Genomic DNA, 24,716 nt, shown 5'->3' on the forward strand with positions numbered 1-24,716 from the left:
GATATCATTCTATGATTCTGTGACATGTGCAGACTTTGCCTCAAGGCTGTTGTCATGCAGACCCTGATTGCTTTTCTAACATCCTGAAGAGTGGTGTGGGCATTCAGCACACCTCAGAGAAACACTAACTGCTAAGTTGCAACCCTAACTATTCTATGATTCTATCCTGTAATGAAGGTCAGAGGATGGTTGCTCTTAAAAGGGGTTGGCTTTATGCCACAAGGTCCTGGCTAAGACATTTTGTGGATGAAACAAGAATTGCGTATGTGTGTTTATGCTTCACCATACATTTTGCAACAATTTAGACATGCCAACATTCTTACTTTTGACTTAATTGTAACTCATTCTACTTATACTCTATAACCCAACCCTGCTGGATATCTCAGTTCAGACTGCCACTGCTGCTCCATTTGCAAATACTCTGTATTTCCTCACCTTTGAAAAGTTTTCTGTGTTTCTGCTATTGATTGAGTTTGTAAAATTGATGGCATTGTGAAGAGGTGTTACTTAGGCAAAGCTAGGTTTTATTCTGTAATTTACCTGGTTTTAATTGTGTGATTTAAATACAGTTGTGTGCTCTGTGTTTAATCAGGGCATTGTCACTTTTCTCTATCCTATTTTCTTATTCTCTTCTGCTCACAGAACAACATAATTACCAGGTAAGAGTTGTCTAGGTAGCCATGCAGTAATGGTAGTGCAAATCAGCTGGGAAATGGTTATCTAGTTCATTAGTTTTTCTTAACTAAGTTAACTTCCTAAAACTTTTCACTTTCAAAGGGAGAGCCTGGTCTGGAAGGCAAGCCTGGAATCCCTGGTATACCAGGTCCAAGGGTGAGTTGCTCTTTTTATTTATTATAAGTCTCAAAAGGCAGGGGATAGCTTTGTTCAATGAGTTTTGGTATTTTGATCCACTTTACATACACTTTTCTATTCATTTAAGGATTCTGCAGGCCCAGATCCTTTCTTCTGTACCTTTTTTATGGATCAGCAGCTACTGGTACCTCTTGGAGTCCACATATTATATGCAGTGCTCTGTGGGACCCTATGGAACTTTATTTCTTGTCATTTGCTCTCCTGTCTATATATCTGCTCCTTTTTGCCAAGAGGGTTCGCAATATGACTCTGAGTGTGTAGAGCCACTTGTAATCTGAACAGGTAGAAAGTTCAGAGAACTACTGGTGTTCTGGAAGTCAGATAAATGCAAAGACACTTGCAATACTTATTATTTTCTGTCCTGTTTGGTCTGTACTCAAATAGAATCCACGTATGGGGTGCCATTCTCTTCCAGAACCTTAGGTAGATTCTTCTTGTTAACAAATATTGCTTTTCTCTGACTCAGAATGATGTCTTGAAATATTCAAGTACTGATAAAAAGTAAATTTAATAGCAGGTCTAATAATTTTACATGCGTGCTCTGAACCTGCTTTTCCTTACTTCAGTCCATTTGTATGAACGTCTCACTGGATAACGGATAAGAGTAGAAGAGAGATACTTGTTTACCCTTTGTGGAAGCAGTCACTTCAGTCTCAGTACTGCTGTTTGATGGGTTGCTTTTCAATTAGCCACAGAGACTTGATCATAACTTTGGTCCATAGAGGAGATCATGGGGATTACCTGTACTGCTTTGTATGTTAGTCAGCACCAGTGCTGTTAAAAGACTGGGTATGAGAGGGCTACTTGTGAGCATGGGAAGGCTATGGGCAAAGGATAGTACAGGGAAGAAATATATGCATTGGTAGGTGGTTATCTACAGTATTTCAGATTTCACAATATTAAATGGAGCAGTAAGCTTGGCTTTTAGGCATCTTCTCCTTGAGAAAATGGGGCGTGCAGTCTCATGTTAATGCCACAGTAGAAAAAGGCATTTACTTGCTTTCTTGTGCTTTTCCAGTCTTTAGAAAATATCTCCTTACCAAATAAGTGTGCTGTGCTTCCCTTTTGCGTTGATAACTTCTGAGTTTCCCTGATTTTAAAGCCTGCTGTGAAACATAGTTTCTTGAATGAGATTAATAGAGCGTATTAGCTGGGTAAAGGACAGTGATCCGTCAAGATCTGCAAGAGGACACAAAGTGCTTCTGCTAATGATCATTTGATTAGAGATGTCATTTGATCCATACTATCTTTGAATGTTTCCCTAGACTCTGTTGTGTCTAGCTAGTTAGATTTCTTCTCCTAAGGGCCTTTATTAGTCACTAGGCATCTTAGGTAGATAGATACATTTTTTTAAATTAAAGGCTATTATTCATTGAGTGAATACACGAGATGAATAAAAGTCTTGGATTTGGTGGATCTACATGGATAACCTATATGTGGCAGAGAGATTAGTAGATACTATTGATGAATCATAGAATCATAGAATAGTTAGGGTTGGAAAGGACCCTAAGAGGTCCCATGGGCAGGAACACCTCACACTAAACCATTTTCATTCATCATTAGTACTGTTCTTGACAAAGCACAAATATAGATGCAGGCATTTTACATAAATTTGGCTGCAGAAAGAGCCAAAAAAGCAGTCTCTAGACAGGCTTAGAAGTTAAAACACCAAGATTAGGAATCTTCTCTCTTTGGGTCTAGTTTTAAATTACTGGATATGAGGTAAGGGCAACTGCTGAAGGCACAGCTCAGAGCTACAGAGAATTCTCCTGCACATACTCAAGCAAAAAGGCTCTCTAGCAGCATAGCCTGGTGTTGAAGATATAGATGGAGTCACTGTGTCTGAGTTTCAGTTGTGGCTTCAGTCTTAGCTTGTTGCAAGACTTGTCTTGTTGTCTGGACATTAGGAAAAAGATCTTCCCAAAAGTGTTGTCACGCACTGGAACAGGCTACTTAGGGAAGTGGTTGAGCTGCCATCCCTGGAGGTATTTAAAAGACACATGGGTGTAGTGCTTAGGGACATGGTTTAGTAGTGAATTTAGGAGTGGTAGTGTTAACAGTTGACTTGATCATCTTAAGGATCCTTTCCAACCTAAATAATTCTAAACCATTACATGGTTCTATTCTAAGACTCTCACATCTCTTCACCTCTGCACCCCTTGTCAGTAAGGGGTAGGAGTGTAAGACTGTAGAAGTATGTAGGCAAACCAAGCAGCCAGAGCAGCAGAGTGAGCATGGGTTTATTTAACATCAAGCATGTTCCCCAGCGTATATTTGGGTTATTCCAAATTGCAGTCTCCCACAAATGTTCCTGCATTGCAAATTGATTGTGTCTGGATGACGAAGACCATCCTTGTTTGTGAGAAGTTTAGCTGCATGAGCACAAGCTCCTGTGATCTTGCGCATGGAGCCCTGGCCCATTGTATTTAATATAGGTGGTACCTCACTATGGTAAGGACAAAAAAAATCACAGCTACAGACAGATTTGGGATGCTTTTTTAGCTGTGTAGAACAGATGAAAATCACTAACCATCTGCTTGCCTGGTCACTGCTGTTTTATACAGGTGGGTTTTCAAGATACGATGCTACAATTTATATCTTGTGAAGATCTGATTCTTGAGGTACTTTATAAATATTCTGACTAGTATCTTGTAGTGTAAAGGGCAGGTTACAGTGCAAAACTGACTTCAGGACCACTTCAAGTAGCATGCTGTTACTAGCTTATGGTATGATTCAACCTCAGTCTTGCATTATTGGCCAAGATATAAATGACACAGAGTTCCTGTCCTGTCACAGGGATGCCGATTATAACAATTTGCTGGAGTTCTTAGAAGCCTGCAGTGTTTTAGTCAACTGTAATGTAGCTGGCACAAGCTACTAATGGACTAAAGATATGCTTGGAACCATTTCATATGAGAATTAATGTCTCATAACACAGACTACTGGAAATGAAGGATCCTGACCTCTGCAAGGACAGTTGGGTTGTGTTAGAAATATAATGCAGGAGCCACCTACACCAATGTGTAGATTTCATTGAAGATGAGATATTGTGCCAAATACCCCAGTGACAGTCTGGCAGACAGGAATAGGGTCAAACAGCTTGGAAAGATTATCTAGGAAAAGAGGAAGTATGATGTTCTTTTGGCCTGAAGTTGGTGTTCCTGTTATTGCTGAAGAAATAAAAGAATACATGGGTAGTACAGTTGCGAATAAGCAAGGCATTATATTTAGAGGGTCACCATTTGTGTTATAGTAAAGAAAGTACCAGTTTAATTTAATGAAAGTTTATTTTTTTATTTAAATACATTTGTTGTATTTGAATAAACTTTTGTTCCATCACCCTTGCTTAGACTGAGCATTTCTTGGAGCAGTTGCAGAGTCTTCTGCTGATGCATGGTACAAATGTAGCTGAATAACCAACAACCAAGTGGGATCAAGAAGATCTTTCATCAGGGCTTCTGATGGCCTAAGGTTCCTTCTGGTGTTGGCATAACAGATTGCTAAAGACCATGTTACGGTTTCTTTAAGAATGCTTAAGACTAAGCACCAGTACTGGCTCAGTTTATTTTTTCTCCTCTTCCTGTCCTTTTTCTTCTGTGAAATTGAAGAGAATTGAAGTACTTTGATTCTGCTTTTCAGTTTTTGACACCTGACTACTGAAATATTAGTTGGAAATACCTACAACTTGCTTGATAGACACAAAAGGTGCAGACATATGACATGCTTCTGGAAAGCTTGCAGATCTTTGGGTGATCCAGCTCGAACACAGGGTTCTTCTGAAGTGCACTCAATAACTTGGATGTCTAGAATATGTGTCTTACTGAAATGATACAAGTTCATTCAAGTGATTGAAATTTCAGAAGGAAACAAAGAGAGAATATTTATTCTGTATCAGCACTTTTCACACAGGCATCAAGTAGCAGCTATCCAGACCAATTTGAGTTTGATGTGCTATATTACAGCCTAGTTTGATAAATTTGCCTTGTCAGCATTTTCCCATGCTCAAAGAACAATCCGTGCAAAACAAGTAAAAACCCAAAATACAGGATCTCATAGCCTAGTGAGTCTTATGGGGAAAAAATAATGGAAATCATCTTTTAAAAGTAGTAACCTTTAAATGAATATTCTCCATGTGTAGGACTCCAATGTACATGAGTCAGGCAGATAAGTAATTCAAGTAATTCTCCCTATTCAAGTTACTTCATGCACAAAATAATTTATGCAAAGCACAGCATGAGAGTTGGGTGTAGAAACAGAGATAACTTAGAACAATTTTACTACAAGACCTTTTTTTTGTTGAGCTAATTGTAAAGTACAATGTCAAGGTCTGTCAGGTTGAAGGCAAGGGGAAGGAGCACAGCTCCAGGACTGAGTTCCAAAGAGATGTCTTCTGCATCTTTAATTCAGCTGTCAAGTTGTAGCAGGTTTTCATGTTCATCTGTCCACATCTTCTGAATGTTTAGTCCCATAGTCAGAGTAACACAAAAAGCTTAACAGACCTTTCATGACTCTACAACTGGATTACAATCCTATGAGGCTGAGTAAGTGCTGCCTATTTGTTTCACAATAGAGCCTAAAGGATCCTATTAAAACTGGTGCAGACTAGGTTTGGGGCATACCCTCTGCCCTCGAGAGATGTTAAAGAGCACTTGCCAATGTATTACAGGTTTATGTCTGTAAGGTGTCACAGGGGAGATAAATTTACATTTCTGGAGGGCTTCTGAGCTTTTCTCTGTGTGTTTGATGCTGGGACAGAAATGACACAATCATTAGGGTTGGAATTGCCTTCTGGAGATCATCACCAACCCCCTGCCAAGGCAGGGCCACCCAGAGCAGGTTACACAGGAACATGTCCATGATGGGGTTTGAATGTCTCTAGAGAGGGGAACTACACAGCCCCCCTGGGCAGCCTGTTCTAGTGCTCTGCCACCCTCAGCGTAAAGAAGTGCTTCCTCATGTTAAGGTGAAATTGGTTATACTTTAGTTTATGGCCATTGCTCCTCATCCTGCCACTGGGCACCACTGAAGAGTCTGGCACCATCCTCTTGGCAACTGCCTTTGAGATACTGATCTGCACTGATGAGATCCCCTTTCAGTCTGCTCTTGTCTAGATTAAACAGGCTAAGCTCCCACTATCTCTCCTCATAAGACAGATGCTCCAGGGATCAATGGTGCAGGTTATATCCAGAGTGAAACTATAATTACCAGTGAAGTAAATATATACTTTTCCTATAAAACACTTTTAACTGTGCTATTGTTCAAATTGATGATGAAGGCAAATAACATACATTTCATATAGTCAAAGAATACACAGTTTTTACACATTTAGCTCGTTCTCACTCTAAGTTAACAGCATAATTGCTGTTTTTCTCTGTTATTATTAGGCAATGTGACATTTTGCTGAGCTTTGCTCTCATAGGTGTAATTTCTCCCAGCAAGGATTTCTGTACTTTATAGGCAGTCTATAATGTTATGGAGCAAACCTGTTGTATTTTGATTTTGGCTAATCTCTGAGTGGACAAAGTGTCCCTTTCACAATGGGAAATTACATTCTCAGCTTCTCTGTCAATACAATTGCATGTTGCTTTAGGGGATTTCTCAGTGTTTTATAAAGCACCAAAGTTTCTCAGAATTATACCCAGGGCTAGGATGGGTTCCTCTCACATCACTTATTGCTGCTGCAGATTAGTGTGCTCAGCCATCAATATGGAAACAGCACAATTGGTGTACACTTGTCACAGAAGGCAAAGTATGCCCTTTCGCTGCCTCCTCAGCTCTTGAGATGGGTTTGGAGAGAAGGTGGTGATGCTACAACCTTCCTCAGGTTCCTCAAGTAATATTTTATAGGTAGGACCAAGTTCCCCATAAGCAGTAGTTCAGTAAACTGCAACCAGATAATGGCCTTAACCAATAAACCTGCTAAAGCCACCCCCTTCTTTGAACCTAGTGAATCTCCAAAATAAGGTCCACATGTACTGCTCGAATTTCTTCACTTGCAAGGTTACAAGGCTCATTCCCATTTTGTTGGCATGAGCACTAAGTGTAAAGCTAATTCCATTTTTCTCTTTCAAGGGGTTATCAAAAGCATTTAAATTGGATTCCTGCCTCTAATGCAGTTTCTGAATTAAGAGTACAAGGTGATGCTTAAACATTACAAAGGGAGGTACAAGGTGGGTGCCAGTTATGCCACTGACAAGTGAGGTTGATGGGATATGAAGGCATCAGTTACTCCGTGTTGCATGTTGGTGTCAGTGTTGTAGCTGTGGAACCAGCCACCTTTAATGTTGGTAGGAAGCTGTACTCATCCCCCAAGTCGGGCCACACATACCACATCCTGCTCTGTTTGTAAGCTTATTTGAATATTTTAACCATGTCATTTGTATGGTCACCTTGCAGTTGGCAACATCAGCATCTACAGCCAGAAAATGCATGTTGAACCGTGTGGTGGTATGAGTCCTTCAGGTTAAAAATGGGCTCTTTTTGGCTTTGACAAGCAAAGAAGTGATGGATGTTGAGAGTAGGAGCAGCACTCATGAATAGTGCATTAACTTGAGTATATAGTGTGGATTCTGATTGGTATTAGTGTCCTGGAAATGACTACAAACTCCATGGACCTCATAATTGCTCTTCATTTTCTTAAGTTCTGTATATGACAGCTGACATTTCTTTTTTGTTATGAGAAACATAATGAACAGTTCAGATTCTGACACACCAGCTAATGAATCTCAGTCAAAACTGAGGAAAATACGATGTTCTATTTGTGATGTTTTCATTCAAGTCAGCAGGAAGCTGTCATTTATAGGCTTAGTTTCTGGACATATTTCAAGAAAGAAAAATAAAGGAAACATATATATATGGCTCTCACTCTTCTGTATGACCAATCACATCATCAGTGACATGAAACTTGCTTAATTGTAATGTCTTTCTAAAAAGAAAATCACTTTGGATGAGAAGTAGAAATAAGAGAGGAAAAAAAATCACTTTTCTGTCTCTTGGATGTTTACATGAGTCCTCTTGTACCCTCCTTGCATATTATTAACAACCTCAGACGTATTAATGGTTGAGTGTTTATTACACATCTATGACTTGCCCAAAGTAGCACAGCAAGTCAGCTGTAAACAAATCCAACCTCTGCCTTAACTCCAGCACTTCATGCTTCCTTACTCCATCATTTCTTCTTCATTCTACTCATGCAGGACTTTTCCCCTGTGACCTATTTGAGATCAAACTCATGGGGAGCACAGGTCCCTCAGCATCCACGTAGGTGAACTTGCCTCAGGGGTTTAGTCCAGGTTCTGGCTTATCCTTGGCACCAGTGAAGCTCTCTGGCTCCTCTGGAGAAATCTTCTTTTGCTTGCAGAGAAGTAATGGTGGCAATGCCAGCCCTAGTTAGAAATGCTTCATGGATTCCTGTTTCCTGGCTTAGAGATTGTGAATCTTTTATATTCATCCAAGTACCAGAGTTCTTCCTTATTTTCTTTTTTAATGCATAAAACAGAGCTATTGTCACAGTCTGGGAGATACAGACCCATCAAAGATAACTGGAGTTTCACATCCAAATGGCATCTGCTGCCTTCTCTTCTAGCTTTTGTGTTTTGTGTATCCATATTGCAGCGTTTTACCAGTTTTGGTGTGAAGGACTTTAGGAATTCAATAGCAGTCTTTGCTATAGCTTCTAATGTTTTTCCTCTGTTGAACATGCAGGGTAAAAAGGGAGAACCAGGGTTCCCAGGAATCAATGGTCTGATCGGCCCTCAGGTAAGTGATGATTTCATCATTTTCATATAATATGTGGAAAAACATATTGTGTGGCAAGGTGACTTGGGAACCACAATGCAACATACCATGACTTTTTCTCTTCTCATCTGCGCTGTCTCTGAAGTTGGTATTTCTCCTTTAAAAGCCAAACTAATATCCTGTTGTGATTGAGAGAAATCTGCTTGTCCGTCAGCAATTACTTTTACCTTCCGCAGTTTTCCAGCATCTTTGAACAGGGACATAAGGATGTGTTTTATGTGTTATTTCACCATTGCTTGTGCATAAAGCAGGATCATTCTGGAGGGAAAACAGTGATTTGTGTTTTGTAATATTTAGGGCGATGTCTCAGCTAATTGTTGGCTGTGTGAATTCACAATTGCAGCGATACCTCCTGTGCTGCAGTCTGGAGGGGAGAAGCAGTTTAAGAGGTATTTGCTATTCAGAAAGCACACTTATTTCAGCACAAGACTGGTTTTGTGGCTTTGTTACTCACATTGCTACTTGTTATAGAGGGATAGATATTGGCTTATTGAGGAAGGTAGAGACAGGGGCTTAAAGCTAAATGTTTATTCTCCCCTTGAGGAAGGATGTCTGAAGTTAATGAGCCCATAGCTGCTAATTTTTAAAAGCCTTTGGCAAGTTAGTGCTCCAGATTGCACCATCTGTAACATCATAAGGGCAAAATAGTGCTGTGTATGTTAAGGATTTGGCTACACCTTGGATGAATGTATTCTGCCCCGTATTATAAGAACACTGACACTTGCCTCTGGCTTGTTTTCTTGCTAATTTTGTAGCTGACCCGAGGCAATTTGTAGGGTCATCACTTGCAATACAAAAAGTACCTGCAGGGATGATCCTGGAGCAGGAAAGATGCAAAAATGACTATTCAGATTAAATCTGAGCATTTCATTCATTCTTTCAATAGTAAATTCACAAACTGGGTCTTTGGCTCTGGGATTTTGTTTCAACAATCAGTTAAGTTTGGGGCAGGAATGAAGAGCCCCCATTTCTACAGCTGTTGGTGATGTGTGGCATCAGACAGCGCACTGCTAGGCAGCAGATGCTGTGTTTTCATGTATTTCCTCTGGCAAGCTTTGTCCTTGTAACAGGAAACATGATCTAGAAATGGTTCTGTAGCAGATGTTTTCTAATGAGCTGTTCACATGTCTAAGGAGGATGTCAGAGAGACAGTCCAAAGGCTTGAGACCCTGTGCAGGTTGAGGGCTCTTGTGTCCAGCTGGGAACCTCACCCTGCTAAACACCACTTGATTCTAGTTTACATGGGTTTTAAGTCTTTTTCCTTTGGTACAGTCTCTGCTTTACAAGACTTACATCAGCAGCCTTCAAGTGGAATGAAGAAAGACAGTATTTCCAGTGCCTTAAAAATACCAGCACCCTTCCAGTACCTCAAGGGGGCTACAAGGATGCTGGGGAGGGACTCTTTATCAGGGACTCTAGTGATAGGGCAAGGAGTAATGGATTTAAACTTAAACTGGAGAAGTTAAGGTTAGATACAAGGAAGGAGTTCTTTCCTGTGAGGGTGGTGAGGCACAGGCACAGGATGCCCAAAGAAGTGGTGAATGCTCCATCCCTGGCAGTGTTCAAGGCCAAGTTGGACAGAGCCTTGGATGGTATGGTCTAGAGTGAGGCATCCCTGGACATGGCAGGGATCTTCATGTCCTTTTCCAACCCAAACTGTTCTATGAATCTATGATTATTCTATTTCCCATTGGATAACATTAAAAAGCCCATTCCCTTCCCCCCCTACCTCCATCCATACCCCCCCCGCCCCAACCTCCCCCGGACTTCTGAACCACTGGAACAAGATTTCTCTTGCTTTGGGGGGAAGAGTTTTCTCTCTGCATTATTTCTAAGATCTCTGGCAGTGTCCATCCAAACAGCATCACTTCTGGGCAGCTCAAGTTCCCTGCAATTTAAAATAATGTATATGCATGTGTTAGTGATTTTATGAATGTATCTGAGAAAACTGCTGACATAGCACTAAGTAATTTTCCTTTCTACACAGGCTAAATAAAGTTAGCAATTTTTATGTTAATTAAAACTGCATATAATGCAGTGCCATTGAGGGATACTTTAATTGGCTGTTCCTCCAAGCTAACTGTAGGAATGGGAAAATATTGTTCTTATTCCTGCAGCAGCTCTCAGTTCTGGACATATTACTGCAGATCTCCATACTTCTGTGTGGAGAAAGTGCTTACAACGGGTTTGTAACAAAACTACTTTTCAGCTTAACAGCACTTCTTGTGACATTACTTTTTTTTGGCACTTCATTAGCGCTTTTTTTTTTCTTAATCGGGGGATTGGAACTGAATGATTGTAAGGTTCCTTCCAACCCTAATTATTCTAAGATCCTATGATTTTATGTCCCAAAAATACTCAAGGAGACAAGTGGTTTTCTTATGTTGTAGTTACACAGATATTCAAGTCATGCATGGAAGTCTCTGTTTTTGTGCTATCTCTGTGGTTTTGAGGACCAACCAGTTTGAGTTGCCCATACATAAACTAGATTAGGACACTAAAAAAATAGCCTTCTTTTCCTTTTCTATTTTAAATTTAAGCATATGTCTGTTTTCTGACTTGATTTCCCACATTGATAGTTGGATGGGCAAAAAGGAGTGGATATAGTGGCTGCAGAAGTCACATTGCTGCTGAAAAACATAGAAAAGCCCATCTGAAGTTATCATTAGGTTTTATCAAGAAAAATATTTGCTGTCATGCTTGGTGCAACTGAGAAGCCACAGAAGGATCAGTCAGGTGAGCAAGAGAACCCTTCTAAGGGCTACACCGAAGCAGAGTCAGCAGATCCATTGGTGAACTGTGGTTAAGATGATCTCAGTCCAACTCTTAAGGGTTATTGACTGGGTTTGGTCACATTTGAGAGTTAATGTAAGTGTTAAATCACAAAGTAGCAGGTAGGAGGCAACTTCTAGTTCCCCCAGCAAGCCTGGGAATGCTGTGTGTCAATAGGGTAGATGTAGTTTTGCCTCTCTCCTTGCACACACTAACTCAAATGAAATTTTAATCCAAGAAGACTTTAAAATGTTTTATTTCCCTTCTAAATTAGCTCTGGTGGTGAACCAGTCCATATACTTATTTCCTCCATGTTGTGTAGTCAACACCCCAAAAATGAGCACTTTTATTTTCCTGTGACCTTTAGAAATGGTGCATCTTGCAACATCATTAAGCCATGGAGTAGACACTCTGGGTCTTATTTCCCCTCTGGATATGAATGATTCTCCTGCAGCAAGGACACAGACATCTGAACTCATAATGTGTTTATGTTGTTATTATTTATTTGTACTATTTCAGTTTCTAGGAGCCTTAATCATGGGCCAAACTTCTATTGCAGGCTGTTCAAATGCAGACTGAAAAATGAGTGTTTCTATTGAGCTCTTTCAGTTGTAATGGATGGGTACCAAGCACAGAAAACAATGAGGCTGTGCATTTCTTCATGGTCGCCTAAGATCTCAGTATAGTTTGTCTATCCCATCATCTGTTGATAGAAAATGTTGAGAGAAGGGGCTAAAGGCAGTTTATGACATACCTTTAAAAGGTAACACTTTAAAAGTGCTTTTCTTGGTATGAGGAGAAAGAGATCTGCAGTTAGGCAGTGTATGCTGAGTGAGCCATGATGATTGTGTTTACAGGCTCAGCAATGGGGGGAGCTGATGCCCCAGTGCTAACCAAGGGCTCAGACACTCTGAGCTTTATTGCTGAATGACCAGAGCTGGAATTCAGCTCCAAAAACAAGCACCTGTGGGGTTAAGGATGAGGATGGGATGCAGGTGTCTGAGCTCCTGTTGATGAAGATCCAGTTAATATCACCAGTGGAGCCTGAAGCTCTTCTAAAGCAGGTTCCTACAAATGGTCCAATAAGCCGTGCTCTAGAATCCCCTTGCTGAGCAGGTAACATGCTGTGAGATAGGTACCTGTGAGACAGCAAAACAAGTCAAAACTCTGAGATTTAAACAAAAAATGCCATAGCTTATGCTTTCAATATCTGTGGGCTGTTATTGATGTCTGCCTTATGCTAGATAACCTGGTTGTATAACTAAGACCTGCGAGGAAGACCAGTACAAGCTGTACCTTTTATAGTCATGGCTGGCAGTGATTTAATTAGTATAGACTTGTCCGTAGGGTGAGAGCTCAAGCCCAGCTTTTCTTATGTAATTCAGGAAATAAATGATATCCTCTGAAATGCATCCTGTCCTTAACATCCTTTTTGTGATGCAAGTTAATATTGCAAAATGTGAGACAAGGATACAGGCCCCAGCTGCAAAGCTTAGATTGAATTCAAACTATGCCAGTGCTGCTTAAAATTGGAAGATATTGCTCAGAGCTGTTTTTAGTAAGATCTATGCCTTTAACAAAAATAAAGCCTTAACCTGTGCAGATCACTAATAGCACTGGAACAGAAGACCATAAGGGAGGGGGATTTGTTGTTTTTCTCATGTGCTGTACTGACTCAGTAAACCAACACACAGGGAGAGAAATCTTCCTCTGGAGACAAAAGAGATTATGTCCATATCTTACACTAAGTGATGAAGTTAAACAAGTACTGCCTTTCACTGGGAGCAAGAAATCCTCCTGGAAAGATTGCTATGCACAAATCTGACTTTATTCAGTACTTTTACAGAGCTGGAAAGACAGTTCAGAGAATTTTTGTTGAAATATCTGTTTTTTACAATAATGTTGCCCCAGTTACGATGCCACCAGGTGAAATAACTGGAGACCTCCTCTGCCTATGAATTATGGCACTATCACTGAAGGTGACGATAAGAGCATGCTTCACAGGTAAATGCTTGGATCTGTTGTCTCTTTAGGCTTTTGATTTTCAGTGTCATCAGCCACAGCCTTCTTCTATATCCTCTTGTCTTTGTCTTGTTTTGTAAGGTAGGATTTAAGCAAAGAGAACATGACAATGCTCTAAAGCAGCATTACTGAAGATAATTCACAGTAGTTATGCTGATGGATACTGTAGTGCCTGGGGTGAGAAATGAAGGGCAGATTTGAGGAGCTGATCCCAGAATCCATTCACATGCAGTGGAGTAGAAATGGATTGCTGAAATAGGAAGGGACATAGGGAGACTCATGGACTGCTCCCCAAAACTGGTGGCAACAGCCTTGTTTCTGATGGGAAAAGGGTGGAAATAAGGGGAGACAGCTCAAAGCCAAGAGGAAGGGTCTGTGAGGACATTCTGAGAGGTGAAATTGCAGGGTGTAACTGATTTTGAAGTGGAGACAAGCACATACATTGGAGGAGAAATGGTTGTCAGGGGCATGGTCATGCATTTTGCTATCACTGGCAGCAGACTACATGCTCCTGTGTGTGCCGGAGGCTCTTCTTCATAAAGCTGGCACACTGCCTGAGAAGGCCAGACCACAGCCTGCTTTAACATGGTTTAAGGGCTTATCTAAGCCTTTCTCATAGTGTAAGAGTATCCTGTCTTTGGCATGGAATAATAATACAGAAAATATGTCTGTGTGAGCTTTGTCTGCAGAGACATGTATCTGGAAAAACCATCAGACTTCAGTTTCCATCACGGAATAGCATTTGTTCACTTCTCCCTAAAACATAGCCAGCCCTTCTTCCATGGAAAAGAGATTTAGGCCAAGCAACCTACTGATGTAGTCACAGAAAAAGGGGTTTGTTCCTTTTCAGAGCTTCCTTAGGGAGTGCAGAACCTAAATCTTAATAGCTCTGCCTTTCCCAGCCTGTCTTTCAGCAAGATACAACACTGGAAGAGGAGATCATCCTTTAGTGGATCCTGGAGGACAAGCACAGCTGTTCCTCATACATGGAGTGTTCAATTTCTTTTCTGAGAACTGGCCCCGCATTACGTTGTCTAAGGAATGGAGCTGGATGAAACACAAGCCTGAGAGAAATCCACAGACATCCTCTCAATGATTTTAAAGATCATAGAATCATTGAATAGTTTGTGTTGGAAGGGACCTTTCAACTCATTTAGTCCAACCCCCTGCAATGAGCAGGGACATCTTCAAGGAGACCAGGTTGCCCAGAACCACATCCAGCAAGACCTTGCATGTCTCCAAGGATGGCTCATCCACCACCTCTCTGGGCAAGATATCCCAGCCATGACACACACACACCTCTAAACACTATTTGAATTGTAATAATTATTTAAAATCTTTTGTTTTCAAAGCAACAGTTTGGAAATACTTTGATTTGAAAATACTTTGTTTTGAGCATTTTGGTAAAAGATCCATGTTTTCCATTTGTTTTACGAACTGTTTCTATAGCCCTGTTTTATTCTAAAGTTTCCATATATAATTTTTTGCTTTGGCATGTAGGAACCATTCTATGATTCTATGACCAACACATCAATTTCTTTACCAGCCAAATCACAGTTTTAAAGGGACAACATTGGGACTATATTTGGGACAGGGATTGGTATAATTTGTCAAATGATCTCTGAAAAAGGTGACTGTTTACCTCAGGTACTTTAATCTGGATTCAGTCTAAAAAAGGAAACGGAGAAAACAGATGGCATGAGATTTTGGGGTTAAGCATTAGAAGCTGTCCTGCTCCTGCTGTGTTATGTTTGGTTGGGGTTTGTGTTATTTTAATAACAAATAAGTGCTGTCAGTTTAGAACTTTGCAAATATTTAGCAAGAATAGTCCTTGCTCTGAAGTATACTCAGAAGTCAGGAGAAGGGCTACAATAACAGAAATATATATATACCAGCATGAGAGACTGATCTCACAAGTAAAACTGATTTGCTCTGGCCAATAGTAAAAGGAGGTCTCTATAAAGGACATGTATGATGTATTTCTGCAACTTTCATGTGATTTTGCTATCTTACTGCTCTGTGTCTGCATCTCCCAGGGATACTGGTGGCCATTACATAAAACTGTTCTATGCCTGTCTCAGAGAGACTTTTATCAGAAGAACTTTCCTTTAGTGACTGTAACATTTGTTGATGAAACATATGGTGAAGCTAGCTGAATAAACCAGTATTGGGCATGATGTCCTAGGTGGTTGCTTCATGGAGAGCAATAAAACAGAATAATTTTTGGCAGTTCAGGGTAAGGATCAGTGTGCTTCCATGTCAAGATTTATGGGTGCCTAAAGTTATTGTGGGCCAGAATGTAGAAAACTGATGAGAAGAATTAGAAATTTGATAGTGAGACTATCAAGAGTTACTAGGAGAAACAGCTGGGATGATGAGGATGTAGCACCTCACATTTTAGGGATTATGCTGGTTGCTGAAAAACTTTGCTTTTAGGTCAGATTGACCCTTGTCTTTACTGTGTGGGGGAACTTGTGGTATACCTGGGGATGCTTGAGCTGAGGCAGCATCCTGAGGCTGGGTCCTGGTTGGGTTTTTTCACCTCTTGACAGAAGCTTTCTGCAGGGCCTCTCAGCAGTACCATGTAGAGAGCCAAGCAGAACTTCTATGTCACTGGTGTCTGAGGTCACCTGGTTGTATCTACAGTGTGGTGCTAGACTAATTTGGACCATTGGTGCTTTTCTTTAAATGGCAAAACCTTCTTGAGGTGACTGCTGGTCTTGACCAGATGTCTGCTGATGGGACTAGAGAGCTCTTTAACTATGGGAGCCTACTGCAATAGCAGCTGGGCCCATGTCCTCAGAAGTTGATTCAGGGCTTCACAAGAGTGCACTAGTGCATCCCAAGGGGGTGTTTCATTTGTGCTCACATTTGAAGCACTCTACAAATGCTAAAGTTGGTGGATGAATCCATGTCTGTTCTAAGCCTCAATGAAAACGGTTCATGGGAGGCAAATGCATTTGCAAATCCTTTTTTGGTCACTTTGCCCCATCTATTGGTGAGAAGCTGTCTTTTTTTTTCTGGCTGAATTTTACAAGTCTATTCTAAAAAGAGCACTTATCTGCTACCTTCTCTGTCAAACCATGCCACAAATAACTTCTTGTCATCAGTTTTTTACACTGTTTTCTTCTTTTGAGTTCTTTTTTTTTCCTAAAATGTGAAATGCTAATATTGAGCCATGGCTCATAATACCTTAACTGCAAAAGCTGTGCTTTGTGGTACTGAATGATGAAATTCCAGCTGGCCATTTTCTATCTTGTATCAGTTGCTCAGCTTCAATTCTTTACATAAGGTTGGGAGGAGAGTGGGGGGATATGGCTTATTTTTTCAATACAAGCACACCAGAACTGTCCTTATGCTGAAAACTGAAAACTAATGAAGTCATCCTGTTTTCTAACAGGATGTCTTTCTAGACAGAAGAGACAGCCAGGGTAAAACTCCAACCCAGTCATATATATCCACTTCTCACATCCATTCTCATATTGTTTGCTTAGGTCCTGATCCAAAAACCCCATGAACACATGCTCCATTCTGAGCACAGGAGGATTCTTATCTTGTCTACAGCGAAAGCTGGAAGTAACAAACACCTCTGCATCTCAGGCAACCTGTAAAGATTTGTTTAGTATGGAAACAATTTTCTCATCTGGGAAGCCAAATTTAACAATTTGCTCAATACACAAAAATAAACTCCTCTGAAAATCAAATGGCTATTGAGAGAATGGTTTCCCTGAGAAAAACAGCTGATATTTCCAACTGAATGTGTGCATTGAAGTATGAGTTTGTGAGGGCATTTTACTATCAACAAAGTTAATGTAGAGCACTAAAATGGTGGTGCATTTGCTTTGAAGCACTTGATTCAGTGCATTGTATCTCCATACACATGGATTCATATTGCTCCCTGCCCCAGTACAAACCTGTTCCATCCATTAGTTACTTCAGAGATCTTTTTGAGGAGGTAAATTGCTCACTTTGAAACGATATTAATCGAGATTAAATTAGGTTGGATGCTACAGGAGATCCCACTCTACAAGCTTTGTGTTCTACTTTACCATTGATGGCCTTGAACTCCTCTATCTCTTGTACTGGAGTCGAGGATGGAGCTCACAACAGCAGTACTTAGTGGCTTAAGCTAGCGATACTGTTCTGCTCATGAGCATGATTCCCTTGTGGAGCTCAGTTTGGCATCTTACACTCATATTTATTAGAAGCTAATGAAATAAAGCTCAGTGCTTTTGCCCACTTTGAGCAGGGCTCTGTCTGCACAGAAAAGGACCGGAGGCTTTCAGCCACTATCACAGAGATAAAATGGTTTTGCTTCATCTCTTACAGGGACCGCCAGGGCCCCCAGGTATTGCTGGACCTCCTGGACCACCTGGAGCACCAGTAAGGAAACAAGTGTGGATTTTGGTTTATATTAAAGAGAATAAAGAAGAGGGAGAACTTTAGGTCATGGTTTCCAGTGGGAACCGAGTCAGGACCTCTGGCAATGTGTCTTTTATATTTTCTCACTGAGAAGCTACAGCTGGTCCTAGAGGACTCTGTGCCAAGCCTTGGAACCACGTTGGTGCTCCCTGGTCAGTGGCTACAGGCCTCCCCACTGCAGAGATCTGGCTACTGTGGAAGGGAAAATTGCATTTAAATTAAAATCTAGGTTGCTGTAAAGGATAGAAATCAGGATTTTTCTATTTCTTTTTTCTCCCAATTCCTTTTTCCAGGGGCTTCCAGGAGAAATTGGAGTTTCTGGTAAAACTGGACCACCGGGACCACCTGTAAGTGTTAAGGAACTGTTTTCCTTGCTCCTATTGCTCTCCTTGGCTTCAGATAATCCAGTTCTCAAGTCTTTATTTCATTTCCTGCAGTTTGTCTGCAAGCAAGGCTTTAATGAGGGCTTGAACACTGTCACCTTTAATGCAGGCATTGCTCTCTGCTGCCTTTTGTGAATAAGGATATTACCAGATGCAGGTCTGCTGTTCCTACACACTGAAGACCATTTTGTTTACTTTATAAGATATCTTTCAAAAGTCATTTTGCATTTGGCAAGATGTTGCTGTTCTGAGCCTGGAGTTCTCTGAATCAGGCCAAAGAACCCACAGAATCTCTGATTTGGCATAGAAATGCCTGTTGGCTCTTAAGTCAACAAAGGTGAATTATTCAATAGCTGGTATTAAGAAGCGCCACAGCAGCCTCTGTGGTATTTGGGATTGACTGACACTTGGAAAGGGGACAGGAGTTTTTCTCACTCTTTTAAATGCATTGCAGGAAGTAATTGTAATTCTTATCTTGCTGAATGGTTCTGTCGCTGTGTTGTGTAATTCAATTTAAGGAGTTTATGTATTGTATAAGAAATTGCCACTATTTAAAAGGAGAAATAGACTTTAAAAATCGTTATAGCTGCAGATAAGAGATTTACAGAGAATTATAAGTAAAAATGTAATTGTAAAAGTTATTTAAGTCTCTATAGTGTGCAAAAAAAGCTCTATAGCATTGTTTCTCTGTAACAACACTGACATCCAGTGGTCACTCATCAAAACTGGGATACTGGAAAACAGGCCAAGCAGATACTGTGCATTGTGAGACCTTTTGTGTGTTTTGAGGCAGAGGATGGGAAAAGTCAAAGCAAACTGCATGAGATGGTTCTTCTTAAACTTAGGTGCAGGACAAAAGGGATGGATTGAATATGCTTATGCTGATCTTGTTGTTACTGATGTAAAGAACAGGCACTTACAGCTTATGGTTTTCTCTTATTTAGGGGTTACCTGGCAAAGATGGATTCAATGGGCTTCCTGGGCTTCCCGGTCAAAAGGTAAGTGACACCATCTACACTGGTATTAAGCTACTTATTTGGGCAGATTATATGAGTGAACTAGTAAGTGTAAATGGGAAAGGAGGCACATCTCTAGAGGCAAGCACCCCCCCATTAATTCCATCACTGAGCCATTGGTGAAGCACCTGGTGTGAGCGCATACTGAGTCATTATGAAGATAGAGGTGGTTGTAAATAGAGCAAAGATGAGAGATCCTCTTCCAGTCTTCAACTACTGCATCCTATTTTGCAAACACAGGCTGGGCATTACCAACAAAGATGCTTCTACTTTCATTCAGGAAAGCCAGTAACACTGGCAAGACAAGGCATGTGTCCAAGGCACAAAGAAGAGCAAAGAGGTGTGTCAGGCTCCAAAAATGTTCCTTTCTTTCCTCTGTAAAGGGCTGGAAATAATTGTCATCCCCCTATGACTTCTGTAGTTCTGTGTGGCAGAAAGACAGTTCATTATTTCCTAGTTCTTATCCCTTATTCAAAAGCTTATGCAAATGACGGATTGGGAATGACTGCTGTCTCTGCAGTGGGAGAAAAGAGATAAGAGATTTAGAGGTAGGAGATACTCTGGTTGTCTTGCCATCACTACATAATGAGTGTCAAAGAAATGTGCCATATTTTGACTATGAAGGCCAAGCTAGGATTTGTGGATGATGACGCTATATTGGAGTAGGGAGAAGAGCTCTTAACCATCTACTGCCTTGGACTGCATTGGCAGTGGTCTTCATGGCTCTGATACTTGAGCACTATGACCCCTCTTTTCTCCAGTGACACACTACATTTATACTCATCTCTCTCAATCGAGTGCACTGAATGCTTGAGCCAGAGTCTCCAGCTCCCATTTACTGATGAATAAAGGTGAGGAATGAATAAATTTCTGAGGCTAAATAAACTCTGGATTTAATCCCAGCCCCGTGTAGCACCTACTACACTCCTCAGCTATACAGTGCATTCCAGCCTCTGCTCTCCATCCTGACACCACCAGCATTGAAAGATCTGTTTCATTTATCTAAAATGCCCAGTGGCCATGGCCCCAATCCCACAGTTAGTTATTTTTCTTAACAGAAATAACATAGATTTTCAAACCATATGTAGTTTGAAGAAACTGAATATGGGCTTTGATTTTGAGGTCATTCTCTATGGACATCTTTAATATAACAGTGGTTGACTTTCTGATATTCCAGAAATATTCTGGTAGGGTGATTGGTGCTTGAGATGTGATTACAAACACTAGAATGGAAAATTTAAGGAACCATATTCTCACTTGGTTCCATTTACATCCCCAGGCTAATACTGATGATCTGAGTCAAACTATTCCTCACTGTTTCCTGCAAACATGCTGCACTAGCAAAGGAGTATGTATATTAACTTCTTGTGTTCCCTGCAGGGAGAACAAGGAGAAAAGGGTGAGGGAGGCTTTCCTGGAAAACCTGGCCCTAAGGTAAGGAATTATATTTCAAGTTGGCTGTAGCCACTGAGTCAATCAAGATATGATTTTGGAAGGTCTTACACTGAAGTAAGGACAGTAAGATTCCTCTAAAGTTGAAGGCATAAGTGGACGAGCATAGACAGCTCATTGCCTTTCAGAATTCATGGTGTTCTAAAATACCAATCCCCATTTGGTGCTCCTCTCTCAAATCTACAGGTGTAGAGAGAGCTGACATGGGCTTTGTGTTGGCTCCCTGCAGTCTGGGTTCTCAAGCCATTAAGGATACTATTTCAGTGTCTTATGGAAAGTGGGTAGAGCACAGTGGGCCAGGACAATAGAGGACACATTTAATAATGAGAAAGCGTTCTTGCAAAAGGGTCCTTGTAATGTTAATGTTTTGGTTTTGTTTTTCTAGGGTGAACCAGGGACCCATGGCCAACCTGGAGAGCAGGTGAGCAGGAAAAAATGATCGTATAGCAGCAAGATATCAAGTGACCACATGCAGTGACAAAGACATCGGACAATATCATTTGCATTTGATGGCTTGAGCCCACTACCACAAAGATTCAGACCCCCAGCCAAAGCACTGCCACTTGGTCTGCATCATCTCCCCACACAGGGCAGTTCTGGCTTCTAATACCACCTTCCAAAACACTTTTTTCTCTCTCTAGTGTGGTGCTCTCCACACATTTCATAACAATTCTCTTTACTGTCACCTCAGTCATAAATTATTGAGTAATGCAGCCCCTTAGAGGATTTCACTTAATATATCCTCTGAATTTGACAGAAACCAACTAATAACAGGGGTGTGAGTGTAGTTTCTTCTATCAGTTTTAAGCTGTTCTCCAGAGACCTTTTGTCTGTGCTGCATTTTGTAGTTTGCTAATGAGAACATCATGTTGGCCTGTGTCAGACATGTTACTAAAGTAAAGATACATCGCACAAATGCTTCCTTCTTCTCTGCTTCGTTCTTGTATCAAGGGAGGGAGCCGGACGGGGTTGATATGATTGTTTTTTAAAATTCACATTGGCTGTTTTGCATTACATTTCTGTCCTTGAGCTCATACAAACTCATTGAAGTTTTGCTTTAGTATCTTTCCAGAGGCCAAAGTTACACCAGGATCCTGCAGTGGCTCTCATAAAGCACCATTTTCTCCACCACAAAATGTCACTATCATTAGTCTTCTCCAAACATAACCCTGGTGTTCTCCCACCTTCTTGTTCCTCATCGGATTTCTTTTGAAGACTCATTGTTCCTATATCACAGTAATATTTTGAGTCTTCCCATACTTCAGAGCTAATCTCTTTAGAGCAGGAATGACCTTTTCTTAGTTCAGTATTTGTACAGCACTTAGTGCATCTGGGTCCTGTCCATGTCTGACATTCTTTGTGATACTGCACTACAACTGCACATAGCAGAATAGTTATAAATAGAAAACAACATGGTTATTTTTAGATGACAAACTGGGCCAACTGGGAGCTAAGTTTGAGGATACTTGATATATTTAGAACAAATCACATGACACAGAGATCATAATTACTTCAATAGCAAGTATTATAAAGCAGAAAGTCAAAGGTAAAGTTCAAAGAGGAAGAAATCCAGATGTGCAGTAATGCATCCAGAAAATTCTAGATCTCTTTGTAATGTAACATCTGTACCATTCAGATTAATACAGTGCAGGTTTTGCATTTCCAGGCCATATGAAAATAAAAGATTTAATTTTTTTGCTGTTTTTATTTGCTTGTTTGTTCCTGCTGCCAGAGCAGCATGGAGAAAACATGTCCTAAGTTGCATGGAATTGGGTAACAGTGTAACAGCAAAAAAAGTGAAGTTCTAGCTGCTGTTTTAAGTAATGATTTTCCATGAATACAAAATTATTTGGCAATCAAACTAATCCTATTTTCTCTCAGCAAACTATATCTGTACTTGATCCTATTAAAAAATGGGGGACGTTCTGGCCTTACAGCATAGATTGTGTGTATCAAGATGCGACTGGGTAGCAAGAATAAAACACCTGCAGTCATTATGAGTTGTGAAGATTTCATGTTTAACATCAGACAAAGAGACAGTTAAAGGTTTCATCCTCTCCAGCCTAGAGACATTGTGACTAGATTAGCCTATCCTGAGGACTAGACTTGATGCATTTTAGCTGACACAAGTGAGAAAGACCTTGGTCCACCATTTTTCCTTTTCATTCTTGGTTATATTTATTAACAGAACCCATGGTTGATGCCTCTTCCTGGATTTCACACATTTTTGTCTTACTTTCAGGGTGAAGTGGGTTTTCCTGGTCCTCAGGGTTTACCTGGACTGAAAGGAGAAAAAGGAGACCAGGTGAGTGAGGTTGAGCCACAGATTGATTCTTTCTTTTGGCCATTAAGCATAAGAAGGACTTACCTCCAGTGTTCGTAGATGATGTTCTCTCTTGTGATTGCTGTGGTGTCTGTGGCATTTCACAAGACCTGAAGTTGATGCAGAGACTCAAATCCTTGTTTATTACCACCAAGCCCTTTTTATCCCCTTTTTCCAGTATTTTCCCAACCTGCACATACATATAGAGTTCAATCTCATTGGCCACTGTGAAACTCTCCAGGTAAACAGTCCAATCACAGTGTTGCAGACCCTTTCACAACCCCCACATCCTCTGGCCTCCAACTGAGATTCCTGCCACAACTACATCCTGGCCCATCCTCCCAAGGCTTGCTGGTTTCCCTTCCCTATCCTTCAACGTTCCAACTCATTGCCCCAGAGCTTGTCAAGCACCAAGGCCTCAGAGTTCATTCCCAAACTCTTTTTCATGCGAATCTTACCACCTTCATTCCCCACAGGTGTCCAGCAAAGTCAACAAGTACCCCCTCCAAAAAGGTACTTCACTGCCTAATGACTGTTCCTAAATGCAGCGGAGGTGCTAATGAAGAGTGTCTATCCTAAATACAGAAGGTTATGACCAGGTTGCTTGTGAGGCAGTAGAAGTAGAAGGTTCTTTAGGCTTCACTGTCAGATATATCTGCTTGTTTTAAAAACATTAAAATAAGATTAATATCAACAAAATCACAAATCCCACTTGTCACTGAGCTCAGGAGAAGACTTCAGATGGCTGGATCATTTTCTGATAGCCTAAGTTCCACTTATGTCCTAGTGTCTACTGCATCCCCCTGGCTAGCTCCAGATTACCAGAGGCATCTACATACTAGGAAATAGTTGAATCATGGGTCTGACAGTAAATTTAGCCATGTAAATGAGGTCTGATCAAGTACTCCTATACTTATGTACATAGAAGTATACAAATGCTATATAATTGGATGTGATCCAGAAGGGTTAAAAATCAACTGAGGTCTCACAGATAAGTTTACCATATGTATTGTAAAGCATAAGCTGTAGAATATATTCTCTATATATGTAAAATGGTAGTAATGTAGGTCGGATTTCTCCTATTTGAACGCAAGATAAATACATTTTGTATATGCATACACAAGGAGCACTCACATCATCCTTGTTAAGCATCTCCCATTCAGATGGTCAGGTTACCTGGGCAAAATAGAGAGGTAGGTGCCAGTGAAGGATGATTCAGAAATCTTCTATATATACAAAGCTGGTAGTATGAATGTCCACTTTGGGTCTCAATTCCTGTTCTGGTGCCTTTCATGTCCTACTAGAAAAAAATTAGGCTTTTATAACTGCATCAGGCAGTAGAATCTTCTACATGAAAGTTAATTTGGGATTGGTGAGTTCCTTTCCATTAACTTCACTGTCATTCACTGGCTTTTGAAAATAGTGTGGATTTTATGTAGCCATCTCCAAAATACTGCATTTTTAATTGACTGCACTACATCATGAAGAACAGGTATGGTCAACTGAAAGTGTAAAATATTCTAGTGGGATGGATGCCATCTAATCAAAACATGAGTATTTTGTACTTTCCTTTGCCTTCTTTTAGGGAGAAAAAGGAAAAGATGGCTTCCCGGGATTGAAAGGTGAAAGAGGAGAAAAGGTAAGTCATGAAATGAG

At 40.6% G+C, this 24,716-nt stretch overlaps 1 protein-coding gene across 1 annotated transcript in view; it reads left to right on the forward strand.

The window, feature by feature from the left end:
* Positions 1–24,716, forward strand: part of COL22A1 (collagen type XXII alpha 1 chain) — a 220,972-nt gene that overhangs the window by 138,552 nt on the left and 57,704 nt on the right. The window contains exons 23-31 of the mRNA XM_005145496.3: positions 778–831; positions 8,578–8,631; positions 17,794–17,847; positions 18,180–18,233; positions 19,214–19,267; positions 20,666–20,719; positions 21,123–21,158; positions 22,980–23,042; positions 24,646–24,699. Coding sequence (XP_005145553.3) covers positions 778–831; positions 8,578–8,631; positions 17,794–17,847; positions 18,180–18,233; positions 19,214–19,267; positions 20,666–20,719; positions 21,123–21,158; positions 22,980–23,042; positions 24,646–24,699 — 477 coding nt within the window. The remainder of the gene's footprint in view (positions 1–777; positions 832–8,577; positions 8,632–17,793; positions 17,848–18,179; positions 18,234–19,213; positions 19,268–20,665; positions 20,720–21,122; positions 21,159–22,979; positions 23,043–24,645; positions 24,700–24,716) is intronic.

The sequence above is a fragment of the Melopsittacus undulatus genome, chromosome 1, assembly GCF_012275295.1.
Source record: "Melopsittacus undulatus isolate bMelUnd1 chromosome 1, bMelUnd1.mat.Z, whole genome shotgun sequence".
NCBI lineage: Eukaryota > Metazoa > Chordata > Aves > Psittaciformes > Psittaculidae > Melopsittacus > Melopsittacus undulatus.